Source organism: Onychostoma macrolepis, chromosome 12 (genome assembly GCF_012432095.1).
Source record: "Onychostoma macrolepis isolate SWU-2019 chromosome 12, ASM1243209v1, whole genome shotgun sequence".
NCBI lineage: Eukaryota > Metazoa > Chordata > Actinopteri > Cypriniformes > Cyprinidae > Onychostoma > Onychostoma macrolepis.
Window position 1 is genome coordinate 4396754 of NC_081166.1, and position 13665 is coordinate 4410418.

The following is a 13665-nucleotide window of genomic DNA, read 5'->3' on the forward strand; positions in this document are numbered from 1 at the left end:
TATTATTATTTTATTTTAAATGCGTAATTTTAAAGTGTATACACATATTTTTGTGCCCTCCACCATTTCATTAATTCGCTATAAATTATCAAGCAGCTACACGAGAAGAAAAACGTGGTAATGTGATTCATATTAAATTAAATCCGCCAAATAACCTCCCCCATTAATCAGAGCAACCCAAAATACAGCCACGGCTTTACATTACAGTGTTCACAGTACATGTGAATATAACGAGCTACAGCATCAATAACAATAAAATGCTCTGCATCTCCAAAAAATTATTACATATAAAGAAGAAGATGTATTTGTTTATTTTGTATTTACTTATGGAAATATACTGTAATATAAAGTGTGACCAAAGCACGTGCAACAAAATATGACACAGATTAGAAATATAAATACACACACGCAAGAGAAAGAAAAACTTCTTACCTGTTTTGTCATGGAATCGATTAAGCGAACATAAAGATCCTGTTCTGTTCTGACGCCTGTGGGAAATTATTTTTGTTTTTCAATGTGGAAAAAGTCTGGTGAAGAAAAAAAAACTATACAAAGTTTCCTCGGAAAGGAAAAAAAAAAAAAAATCTGAAAGTATTCTTGAAATTCACTAATAGAAAAAAAAAACATCATCGAAGGTTTGTCATCTACTAGAATTACATTTGTGGAATAAACTGAACTACATTTTTAGGAAACTAATACGGCTCCATTGAGCGAATAAAACACTTGTAAATCTATCCTTGCTGAATAGAGAAATTTACACTTACCGTTGCTGTACAATAGTTGTAGTTTGTAATGTATCCCATTGTTAGTTTTTTCACTGTTAGGTTCCTGAAAATAAGCATTTGTTTGGGGTCAGATTGGCATTATTGGGCTGTTGATAATTTTATTTTAGTGTGTTTATGAAATGCATGCATTTTTATCTGTATGCATGTTCCCTCAGCATCTTTACGCTTTTAAAATCCAGCAACTCTATTTTTAGTAGATTAATTCCTGGCAATAATGTGTATAATGCATATCTATGTTTTTGTTTTTCTGTGAAATCCGTCAAAGCGGTTTAATGGCGCACGTGTTTCCAAAGATCTAGAAGTGTGGAAGTTTTAAGGTGAAAATTCAAAGCAGTATTCCAGAGTGGCGCTTACTTTCTCCTTTTCCACAAAGTCCACAAAAGCTGTCCTTTCGATCTCCACTGGCTGTCCCTGTCTGTCATAAAGCGCCAGGACGAAGTGGAAAAAATTGGATTTTCTGAGGTTGGATGGCGGTTGTTTCTCATAGTGCGCCCGTGCCAGACCAACTCCACTGCGGGGAAAAAACAAGACACCAGTGTGGGTTAAAACAACAGGCGTACACTTGAGATATAGATAGATGTAGATAGAATGAAAACATGGGAGAATTCTTGATTTGTCACTTAAACTGTAATATGATGTAATGAACAGGGGAAAGCGGCGAAGAGGTGCATGGGGAGAGTGTAATTGATACATGGCATATTGGGGATTTAGGGGTCGATCTGAGAAATGCATTAAAAAATCGGATGATTTGGCAAACGTACCTCTGGGCGGCCGTGTTCGCATCCACCACCCCAGCCGTGTGCATCCACGATCGGACCGGATTCATGCCACTGCCCAGCGGTTCCTCTTTCATAGTGGTCCCCCCTCTTGGTATATTTTCCTGAATCCCAAACATTAAAACAGTTCGCGTGCAACCCACTTCCAGCCAAAGAGATGAAATGAGAGTGTGAGCGAGGGCGCGTCGTCTCTCCAAGAGCCCCTTCGGATAGCCGTGAGAGTTTGTTTGGGATTTGTCGAAAAGAGAAGAAGAAGAAGAAGAAAAGAAAAAGCAGTCCCGACTCCTTCTTCAGTCCGTCCTGCGTTGGCACCACATGAACGATTCAGTGCGTAAAGATTCTCAAGCCTCTCCAAGCAGCTTGTTTGGATAGATGGAGATCCTCCCGTGGAAGAAGCGAAACAAGTCGCGCAAATAGCAGGGATATTAGACTCGTTTTAATTCAGTTAAACATTTCTTGCAACTTTCTGTTGTTATTGTTGTTGATGATGATGATGATGATGGTGATGATGCTCTTAGCTTGGTGGCATCCTATAACAACAGCATCAAAAAAGGCTTCGGGACACTGCTGAATCCACCACTTCTGGCTCCAAAAGACAAATAAACGCGTAAATGATCACCGTGGAGGTGTTCCCGGACACGGGAGAGGATGATGAGGGGCCTTTAGCGCGTCTTTGCAGAATGGATGGAAGCATACAAAACTCAACCCTCTATCCCCCAGGACTGGAACCTTTCCCGGGAGCCAAAAACTCCAGACCCACGGGATCCACGCTGTCAGAGGATGACGCGCACGTGGGCGTGGCTTTGCCCATACATGGAGAGGATTGACGCTTCCTGTCGCTGGGCTTTAAGCTTGGACCGTGAGTACGTACGCGACTGGAGTCGCTGCTGCTGCTGCTGCTACTGCTTTTCCAGTGCGCATCGTGTCAAATAATCATCAGAGAGGAACAAAAATGAATGATAATGAAAGCCCGCGAATAAAGCGCGGCGCGCGGGAACTATATTTCCTGAAAAACTGCCATGCAAGTTTATAGAGTGCAAAAGAGCACTGACTGACCACCCATCCGCTGCAATTGGTTTTCAGAATCAAAAAATTAAAAAGTCTTACTGGGCCATCATCACTATGACAGCGGTGCCAAACGTCCCGGACGCGAGCCTCCAAATCGATTCACTTTGATTACTCTCAAATCAGGAAGGTGTACTGGCTTTTTAAGACTACATGCTCCTTATAATAAACACCCTGAGCATCTGCATAATGGCGTAATGCGCGTCTTAAATTATGGCAACGTTTAACTGCTTGAATGTAAGACCCGGTTTGCGTGCGTGGAGCGAGCCGAGGCGATGTCAAACTCCTAGTCCTAGTGCGTACACGCTTAATTTTGTAAATTATTGCAGAATTACATCTGAAAGTGTGAAAGGACTCGGGGGAAACATTGCGTCCACCCTCTCCTTCTATGCGCAAGAAGTAGGATGTCTTTTGTAATAAAAATATAATCATTTATCAGGACAATAAGGGTCATTTTTTCCTTTCATTTCGTAAGGTGCTCATGTCTCCGATATTGGCAGACTCTGCATGTATGTTAATATTTGAATTAATAGGCGAAAATGGAAGTCCGATGTTGGTTATCTGGGGACCCTGTGCGCTGGAGGGAGGGATGGATGGATGGACGGAGAGAGGAGAAGAGAGATGTGTTTTACACAGCAATCTATTCTGCTAGTGTTGGGGGTTAATGACTATTGCCAAAGATAAGTGAATTATCAAAGCTGTTGCTCTTGCCTCGACTCAAAATCCATCACATTGCATCGTCGTCTAATTAAATACGTAAGTAATAAAATTATATTTTACGACAATTTAAGATTGATATGCTTTTTGTCTTTAATTCGCAATGACTTTGATCCATGCATACACTGAATGCCTCTGTGAACTTTAATGTTAAATGGCACTCTAGGCAGTAAATGATGATGATTATTATTTGTCTTAATCACGAAACAGTTGTTTTATGTTTCACGTGAAATGTGCTTATAATTACTGTTATCGAAAACTCGAATAAAATTACGCGTGTGCTAATAAATAAATCTAACGTTTCCGGAGACCTATTTGGCATGTGATTTCTTTGTTTTTGTTTTGTTTGTTTTTTTAAGTAATATTATTTTATTTTATCCAAACCCTATTTTAATTTACCATGATAAATATTTCAGGTTTGCTAACCCTAGGCCTAATCTACAGTATCTCTAATACAGATTACACACCAAAGCGATTTCAATCTGATTACCAAATTAGGGTTTTAGTCTAAATCCCTTTAAATCTGATACTGTTGACTAGAGAAGTTCAACAATCCCATCGCGTAGGTAACGATCCCGTCCTAAAAAGGAGTTTTAAACCTTATTTGACAACAAATGCAGCTGCCCCTCTATTTTGGAAGATATTAGGCGAAAATGAATGCAAATCTGTGTTCAGAAGCCATCTGGCCGGAGACTGGAGAATCAGCTGCTCGCCTGAATCCATCTCGGCTCATTTCTGAGGCTCATCTGGAGCCCGGAGCCAAAGCGTGCAAAATGCGCTCTTTAATTCACCAACTTTCACTTTCGCTCCTCGACGTTTGAAAATAAAGTGCGGGACAAATTTATGACACAAAAAAAAATCCGGCGTGTTTATTGTGATAACCGCTTTAATTGCTTTTTACATTTCCAAAGTGTCAGATGTGTCTGTTTTTGTTATGCAAAAAAAAAAAAAAAATTAAAGGCGCAGCTAAAATATCTACTGCATGCAAAAAACAAAACAAACAAAAAAAAAAAAAGACAGTTTGCAACACAAAAAAGGCTTATATGGTTTTCATTTCATAATAATAATAATAATAAATATTTCATATGTTTAATTGTTTAATATTATTGTTGACGATCATAAAAACTTGCTAAATTATAAACTGTTCAGATTAGTGTTGGGGTTCATGGGTTCTTTTTAGAAAGCCATCTTTCTAAAATGTTCTACTGTGACACGGAAAAGCTTTTTGCTTCTAACTGGAGCGTTTATTTATTTTATTTTATTTATTTTTTTTAAGTGAAAGCTGCGGATTGAGCTCTATTCTGTCTGCCCATGTTAGATCTTATTTGGGGAGATGTACTAACCGAGAGCGCAGGACAAAGGAAAAGTTAGTCATGCAGAAGGTGTGTGTGGGTTTGAATAAGATTTGTTCGGCGTTGCCAAGACCTCCCGAAGAAACGACCCTCCTCCTTATTGTGTGTGAAGTGTTCCTTTTGTGTGAATTTACGGGGTGAGGCTCCAATGATCCCCAACAAATTTGCATTTAAATAGCGACATCAACCGATTCGCGTGCCACACACCAGTGGCTTTCCCAGATGTCAAGGCAAAGTCAGTCAGATGGCCAGTGCCCAGATGTCCCCTCCACGCATCATACCAGCGCACCACGACTTTCCTATTTGCATCTTTGCGCACGGCCAGATCATCCAAAGCCCAGTTTTAATCTTAAAGGTCTGGAGCAGAAATGACACCAGCAAAACTCTAGAGAAGCTGCAGAGGTGAGGAATGGTCGTAATAAAATTGCTTGGAGAGAGCGAGGGCCTGTCCGTCTCCAACATCACAGAAAAGCGTTGACATGTGCGTTCGGGCTGTTATTTGGCATTGACACATGAAATTAAATTAGCAGTGCTGAGATTCTGAGTGCGTAAAATCGGACAACTGACCACTCAGAGAGCACGTCATGTAGTGAAAGGCGTGAGCCAGCTCATCATAACTCATGTAGAGATGCTGAAAGATGATTTACCTTCGGAATATCAATCCAAGTGCTCAAGTTTCTAGGTTTTAAGCGGATGTGCCAGCTCCAAACGTCCCAGCTCTTTACAACATGGTGTTTTCGATCATCAAAAATAAAGAACGTCTATTTGGAAACGAATGAGGACCAACATTTCAGATTTGCTTGCTTTTAAAACCATGTCCTCTTATATTGAGACTCGAAAATCATTTTTACATTTGTAGTGGGTTTATCTAAAAGGGAGTGTGGGAGAAAAGCAGAGAGGGAGAGAGATGGAAATCAAAGATGCGTAAACGTCAGTGCATGACAAACAGGGTGAATCAATCATTCGTCTTTGCATTTTTAAACTGTTGCATATGTTCTCTTCGCCTTAATCATGACAACTAATTACATCGTTAATGATCAGAAAAGGGAAAAATGAGGGCAAATAAAATCTTGATTAATTATGTGCACTGCTATTAGAGTCAAGTCATCATTTTATTATTATTTTTTTTTAATAACAGTTTATTGTTGTTTCTGGCGCTATTATATAAAGTTGTGCTTAGAACAAGCGCAGATATTGCATAAAATTATATCGGCCGTTTTATTATATAGGCATGTTCTATAATAAAACAAGTTAAAGTTCATATTTTATTTTTTTTCAATTGTGGATTTGTAGCGGGTTGAAATAAAGCCTAAAAACCAAATAGCGTTAAATAATAAAATACATAAATAATAAAATATGTGAATAAATAATACATGAACAGTAGAAAAAATAGACAAACAATGTGCTTAATTATTTACCTCGTCTAAAATAGCTATCATTAACAATATGACAAATATCAATCTCATTCTTCTCCCTCAAAGACGAATTTGAGCATAAATGAATAAAACGTGAAAATATATTCATTTATTTTCCGGAGGAAACTGCGGGAGCTTTTGGCGGAGCAGCTTTTAATCTTTGAGAGAAATTTGATGAAGAGCGCCTCCTTTCGACGCATCTGTGGAACAGCGTTTGAGATCACAGCACAATTAAACGGGGGAAGAGCACTAATCAATAGCCTAATATCGATCAAACATGAGCCAATCAGTTTCTGATCCTCTTTTAAGGAGTGCCAGAATTTATCACTTCACAGCTGTCGTGCATTGGATGTGTTTGCGATCATCAAACAGTCTGAATATAAAAAAGACGATGAGAAAGACTAAAAACAAAAAAGCGAAGTCTGATATGGTTATCAAATGTTAAGGAACAAATTATAAGCATTATTTCGCAGATTAAAGTGTCCAGCGTAAATTAAACAATCTATACATAAATACATGCATTTTACTAGGCTACATTTAACTCGCTACAGAAAACAATAAAAACTCCAATAAAAGTATTGTATTGTGTGACACGCCGTCGTGTCCAATATCTGCTGATGCTTTTATTTGCAGACAAAAAAATAAAAAAATAAAAAAATCTCCATATCCAGCAGCATCTGTATCGTGCAGAAGCACAAAGTGCATGTGCTGCAAAATGCATGCGTTATTTCTGTGTGAAACAGATCGTGCTGAGGGCACCTTCACTGTGAAAACAGGTTTCGATTAGGTAATTTTAGATATTGTAATTGGCTTTAATTAAACATGTATCGCGCTAATTAACTCAGATTTTTGCTCAGCCGCTGGGACTCTCGTGTCGGCTTTGATACAGTCGAGCAGATGTCCCAATACAACTCCAGTGACAATTACAAACTTCAGCTCTATAGTTGGCTGCAAATAACTTCAATCCTTATATGCTGCCTGACGACATTAAACAGGTCACCATTCCTGTACGGTCCGTATAGCCTACATTTATTTAGTTTAAATATAAAGAATATTTATTCTAAACTAGTTACGTATGGATTTCACACAGACTGTCTTTATTCGATATCTTTAAAATTGTATTCCTTTGAACGTAGCATTTTAAATAGCCTACACACTGCACGAGACAAACTTTTCTATAATTTGCCTTATATTTGCATAAGTAACGCATTAGGCTATTATTGTAATTAGCTTTGTTTTTATTAGCCACTGTTGTTGTTCAAATAAAATTGCAATTATTAAAAAGCAGAAACAATAACAATGGTGACGATGTATGGTAACAGTATTAAAAGTTCAAATTATAATATAAAGTATATGTATTATAAATCTTTAAAACAAATATATTAATGATTAAACACCAACAACTAATAATAATAGTTGTCATTATTAACCTCAAGTTCTTTCTTTGTGTGTCAGTGTAACAAAGATCGTGATTCACAGCTGATTTTAAATGAAAACAGCAGAACATGTGAAATGGGCTGGTTATGTCGAGGTTGCCATATAATAATTAGCATTTTCATTCTGCTGCTGAAATGAAGAGGGAGAGGGAGAGAGAGAAAGAGCCCGAGGCGCAGCTCCAGGCAGCACCTATAGAAAGAAAGGAGCGGAGAGCCATTCTACACAATTAACATGTAAAATATCCAGTGGAAATGGGCTCTGAAAAGAGACGGAGCGGGTCAGCTACAACTCATTTCGGTAGATCCCGTAAACTCTCGTGATTACAAAGTTTACCGGAGTAATTAACGGCGCGGGGCCGTCAGCTGCACCTGCGCTCGGGGCCCCATACATACAGCACCAGCGACAGAGACAGAGATTTCAAGTCTCGGTTTTAAACCTGCGATGAGTTTGTCACCAGCAGCAAGTCCTTCACGAGACGTGATTGACCTACTTTCTCACAGTTATTTTCACAAATCAGACGCTCGTTGGGAGCTTGAACATCTGGTAACCGAGAGGAAGAGCCACCGGTCTGTCTATTGAGGCCTTTCTATAGGCGTTCAGTCACTTCTGCCCCTGTATGTGAGACCATCTCAGGCTTTTCTGGCACAGAAAGGTCCATTATGTGGTGCCATTGCCCCACCTACAGGCCTGAGGCGTAAAAAAGAAAAGAAAAAAGAAAAAAGACCCTTCAGTCGGAGCCTGAGGTCAGAGCCTGCATCATCTGCTGGAGAATAGAATTGAACTTTTAAAGAATAAAATACATAATGAAAGATAGTACATAACAAATACATTCTCAGTGCTTGCTGCATGTGTCATTTTAATTTCTCTAAAATAAGTTGCCTACATTTGAATGGTGTAGAAACCATTTTCACTAATTGCTAGTAAATCGCACACATAATTACAAAGAGTCAGCAAATAATACATTGAATTAAAGGTGAAATTCTGAAATAGAAAGACTGAAATAGCATTTTCTTGTTTTAGTTACAACTTAAAAAAATATATATATATATATATATATATATATATATCAGTGTACAGAAAATAAATATTCAAGATATACCTTTCAAACAATGCAATCACTATAAATATTACTTTCTGCCATGCATACATTTAAGTGTAGAAAAGGTAAATGTTTACACATCTTTCTATTTTCCACTTAGATTATTTGCAATTAACTAATCTTTTTGTTTTATTTACCCATTCGTTAAACTATTTAAGGGTTTCCCTACTTAGGTCAAATGCAGTAACTACAGCAACACTGCAACTGAGAAAAAAATGGCATCAGTTTGAAACATATTTGAGCAAAGCCTGTCTCTCACAGGACAGATCATAGTCTAAAAACCGGGTTTTAGTCAAAATCCAGTTGATAAAATGTGTATACTCAATTTCACCATATCATTTCAGAATGGTTCAGAGACATAAAAAGACACATTTTCAAATTGCGTGTTGAGTCAAACACATTTTCAATACTGTAAAAAAATTTAACTGCATTATGGAAAGGTTTATAGTTAAAGCTTTCTTTAGGAAACCTCGAAATTTTACTTTCAGATTAAGCTGCCAAACAAAACCAATTCTCACTCAATTGCACACTATTGTGATGCAACGGGACTACCAAATGTAGTCCACAATTTATCATTCGGAACTTCTGCTATTTCCTGAGAGCACATCACCCAAACACTCCACATGACAGAGTCAAAAAGGTCAACGCTATGAAATGAAAACTACGGAGGAAAGAAATTGAAAATGTGAGAAATGACAACTCGTAGCACGAAGCGGGACTGTTAGTGACTGCCTTGCTGTATCAAAATGAAATTCCCCAGCTGCCAGCTCTAATAGGGAGGGTCAACAGGTCAAAGTTCACACAGCCCCTTATTGCTGTGTTACGTTGCAGTTTAAATTCCCAGTGGCACTGGCGTAAGAGCGGAGGCGCACACTCACTTAGAGACGTGTCTTACATCCACATAATGGCAGGTCAGATTGTATCCAGGTGCATTATTAGCCCATAAATTTTTAATTGAGTAGCCTTAATATTGTTATAGAGTCTGGTAGTTAATTCTTTTTTGTCGTCCATTGTTTTGATGTCGTAACGGCATATCAAGCCTGAATTGTTTCAATACCATTGCTTTGAATTACAATTTCACCCTCATTTAAAACTCTAAGAAATCATTCTGGATGTCTAGAATCAGACCACAGTAGTGACAAGTCCCACGGCTGGGAAGGCAGTCTAAATGTGTGTGTGTGTGTGTGTGTGTGTGTGTGTGTTTTACCCCATGTGGGGATAACGCCGTCTTCTGTGGTTTCTACTGTATCTCTGCCCTGGACAGATTCACACAGTTTCATTCTAAAGATGCTCGACGCCGCCCACGTGCATAACTGAACCTTTAATCACACAGAGGAAGCAAACAAACAGCCTCTTTAATGATATTCCTCAAAAGATGGAGATGAAAACAGCTGCTGGAATTATTTATTTCCTAAAAGCAGCATTTTATGCATTTTTAAGTGCAACACAAAACATCAGATGTGGATTCCTCAAAATTACCAGGCGACTGCTTTTGGGATGCTTTACTCTCACATATCTTTGAGGAACTTTAGTGGAATAGTGCCACTCCAAACTATGAAAGATATTGGGCAAAATATACAGCAGGGTCTAAAAGGCTGGGGATTTGCTAATTTAGTGCAAAATTTAATGAGCGGAATAACAATTTGATGAATTTCAGAATGTCTTAGAATTTAGCATTTAGTGTCATCCAATTGCTTTAATCACAGAAGCACACATGCTGATAAAACACAAAAACCTGATGATCATGATCTCGGAAGGCCGTTTGGCATATTGACGCCATGCCAGATTTTTTGGCTTTTTTCATGGTGAGTAACAAGTTGAAAGAGTACAAAAGAGCACACCTATAACAGGTTTTTAAAGTTTGGTTGAGATAAAAACTCTAAAAAGCATTCAGGGTTGACTCTCTTAAAAATTTCTTCAAAGGCAAAATTTTATAATATAATATGTTGAAGAGATCGATTATGAGATGAAGAGAGTAGTGGTGGATGTTTATTTAATATTAAAAATGTGTGTGTAATTCTGGAATATTGACACAGAAGATTCCAAAGAATCTTCTAAGAAAATCTGACCACTTTGTTGAGTCAAAGGCATTTTTTTGTTTTTTCAAAATTCTAAAAACAAAATTGGTTTAATTCAATTAAAAAATAAATCCCACACTGTAAAAAGTGATAAGTTGACTTAACTTAAAACAATTGAGGAAACCCGTTGACTTAAAATTATTAAGTAAATAATGATTTTTAAAATTCATTTAACTTATTTTTTTTAATTGTTATTACTTAATAATTTTAAGGCAACGGTTAAGTCAACTTATCACTTTTTACAGTGCAGATTTTCAATGTGCTCTCAGAGTTTTGGATCCCCTGCTCAATCTACATAAATTCCACTGTTTATTAATGAATGTTGCTCATTATATTTTGAACACAAAAATGGCTTAACCATCAAATGTAGTTGTGTGGTCTTCAATTTAAAGGTTTTTCACTGGATGTTTGTGTTTTTGTAAAGTCGTATGCAGTAGGTTTTGACAGATGCTGTCAGAGAATCTAAGAGCTGCAAAGAGAAAGAAAAAGGCAGAGAAAGTAAGAAAGGAAACCTGCTCAGATGGAGAACGTGAAGATCATTCTGATGTGTGAACTCTACATTATTAACAGACAGAAAGATGAAGATGCAGCCGTGAAAAAAAAAAAAAAAAAACACACACACCAAGTAAATGCTTAAAATAAGTGCTGTCAGCTCGGCACAGTGTACCGGGACCACAGAGGTGAAAAAAACTGTGAAAAAAATTCACAGAGCTTTAAATTAAACAGTGAAATGCAACATCTGCGTTCAAAAACCTTTTACCCCCAATTTCACATGTATTGTTTTCTTTTTTTTATGTGTGTGTGTCTATGTACGTGCAGAAGTTTTAAAAGATTGTAGGCACTGACTCATTTCCACTGATTTAAAATCTAAGGGAACGAACAACGACGTGATTGTGGTGAACACATCGCCTTGGTGAAGAGCCGCCCTAGTTTCCTGAGCTGCTCTGCGAGGAAGAGGGTGTGTTGGAAACAGCATATGGAGGGCATGTTTGTTAGTGCGCCGCTGATAAATGGATTAATTGGTTAGATTAGGCTGCCAAAGCTTTGATCACAGAAACCGCGCAAAGAAATGTGTTTATTGTTTATGATGATTTTGTTCATTGAGCTGTAGCATGGGCTAAATATGCAATAAATAAAAATGATGCACTCGTGTGTACTTGTTATTTCCTGTTTGGAGCAGAAAATGAACTCATAACTCATTGTGAAATGGTTTTGAATGTAAAATATGGGCTGTAAAAGACTTCTGTTCTCAAAGCATGCTTCGTTTTAAGGACTTTTTACAGAACAATAACTAGAATGAATATTTCAAACACTGAAACATCATTTCACACATCAATTGGATTGTAAACAAAGTAAACTGCTCAGATCATTTAACATCTGCCAACTTCAACTTGAGCAAAAACACAATTTCAACTGTGCAAAATTAAATTAATATACCTTCATGAAAAATATTTCTATGAAAGGATCTCACAGACTTTCAGTGGTCAAACTCAGACACTGAAACTTAATAATTTATCAGCTTGCACGACTGTATTATTTAACCACTGTTTATTCAACCAAAACATTATTTTTTTTTTTGGTTCAACCAAAACCATCTAATAGACCAAAACAACACATAATTCAACGAAGCCATCATTTTTACTCACTCATATTTGTGCTGTTGTTTTCCCCCCAAAGTGATGTCACTTCCTGCCCTGGATGATGATGTCATTAGGAAGTGACTGTAATTTAAAAGGATTTAACAGAAGACATTTTAGGATGATAGTGATATTGAGGACACACACACACACACACACAAAACCTATGAGTTCATTATCACTTGACATATTCCCAATAAAATATGAAGAGTTTATTTGCAAAAACAGATAACTCAGTTTTTAAAAATGTTCAAAAAGCATGTTTTTTATTATGTTGTCATGTTTTTACTGTGTTAGATTGAGAACCCAACTGTAGTTTGATTGAGATTAATTGGAATGCACAATGAAAAAACATGATTTCTGATGATTATCTGTTTCTGCAAATGAACTCTTCATATGTTTTGTTTGAAACATTTTGATCAGAGAAAGAACATTTTAAGAAAAACATCTGGATTCATTAATAATAAATCATTTCGTATTACATTAAAAGTTAGTACATAACGTTTGGGTGGGGAAAATGTATTAAACAATGAATTATACTTCAAAAATACAACATGCTAAAAACACAAACTACAATCTTTTTTCAAGCAAGCTAACATTCACACTCTACACCCATATGTGACTTCCTGCCTCCTTGTTTTTCCATGTGAGTTATTTATTTATTCATTCATTCATTCATCCAAAAATCATTACTAAAAAACTGTCAATGCAGCAGGAAACTAAAACGATATTACTCGCAGGTGTTTTCCAGCATTTTACGCTGCCTCAAATGTATATTTCAAGCTAATCAGAGAACAGCTAGCAGCATGTTTAATGCCGGAGGTGAGTAGAAAGATGTGAATTGAATCTGCGCGAGTGTGAATCGACAGGCCTGTCATTGCCAGGAAGCGCAAAGTTTCCTCCCCAGCAGAACAGCATGCGTCTTAATTCTCTTTACCTTTCTGCGCTTCCTCAGGGGACAGGCTGCAAGTTCGCCCCTCTTTGACTCGGATTTGATTTAACCTTTAAAGCCAGGTGCGCGGCTTCCTCTGTAAACATCTTCCGATGTATTTACCACGACTGCTGCGTAGATACAAACAAGACAGGGGGGCTGTGAACTCGGCATGCATTATTAATCTAGATTATGCTTTATTTTCTTTATCAGGAGGGTGTGAGGAGATAAAACGCGAGCATTAGCTGCTTTTGCTCCCTTCCCTGCATGACACACGTGGGCTTCGCTTCCTTTTGTTCACTTCAGTCTCTTCTGACACGCAGCCTGGCGTTAAACAGAGCGAGAGAGGCCTGTTTGTGTGTGTGTGTGTGTA

At 37.6% G+C, this 13665-nt stretch overlaps 1 protein-coding gene across 26 annotated transcripts in view; it reads right to left on the bottom strand.

Moving 5' to 3' along the window:
• The window catches only part of ebf3a (EBF transcription factor 3a), a 109610-nt gene extending 97221 nt beyond the window's left edge, over nucleotides 1-12389 (bottom strand). For 5 of the 26 annotated variants that reach the window (XM_058792910.1, XM_058792911.1, XM_058792909.1 and 2 more), the window contains exons 1-4: nucleotides 1547-4166; nucleotides 1140-1296; nucleotides 765-828; nucleotides 433-488 (exon numbers count right to left, since the gene is read on the bottom strand). In XM_058792910.1, coding sequence (XP_058648893.1) covers nucleotides 433-488; nucleotides 765-828; nucleotides 1140-1296; nucleotides 1547-1680 — 411 coding nt within the window. In that variant the 5' untranslated portion in view covers nucleotides 1681-4166. Of the gene's footprint in view, nucleotides 1-432; nucleotides 528-764; nucleotides 829-1139; nucleotides 1297-1546; nucleotides 4169-12370 lie in introns of those variants that run through there. The other 21 variants (XM_058792924.1, XM_058792927.1, XM_058792922.1 and 18 more) reach the window with 14 other exon arrangements.
• Between the last annotated feature and the right edge of the window lie 1276 nt (nucleotides 12390-13665).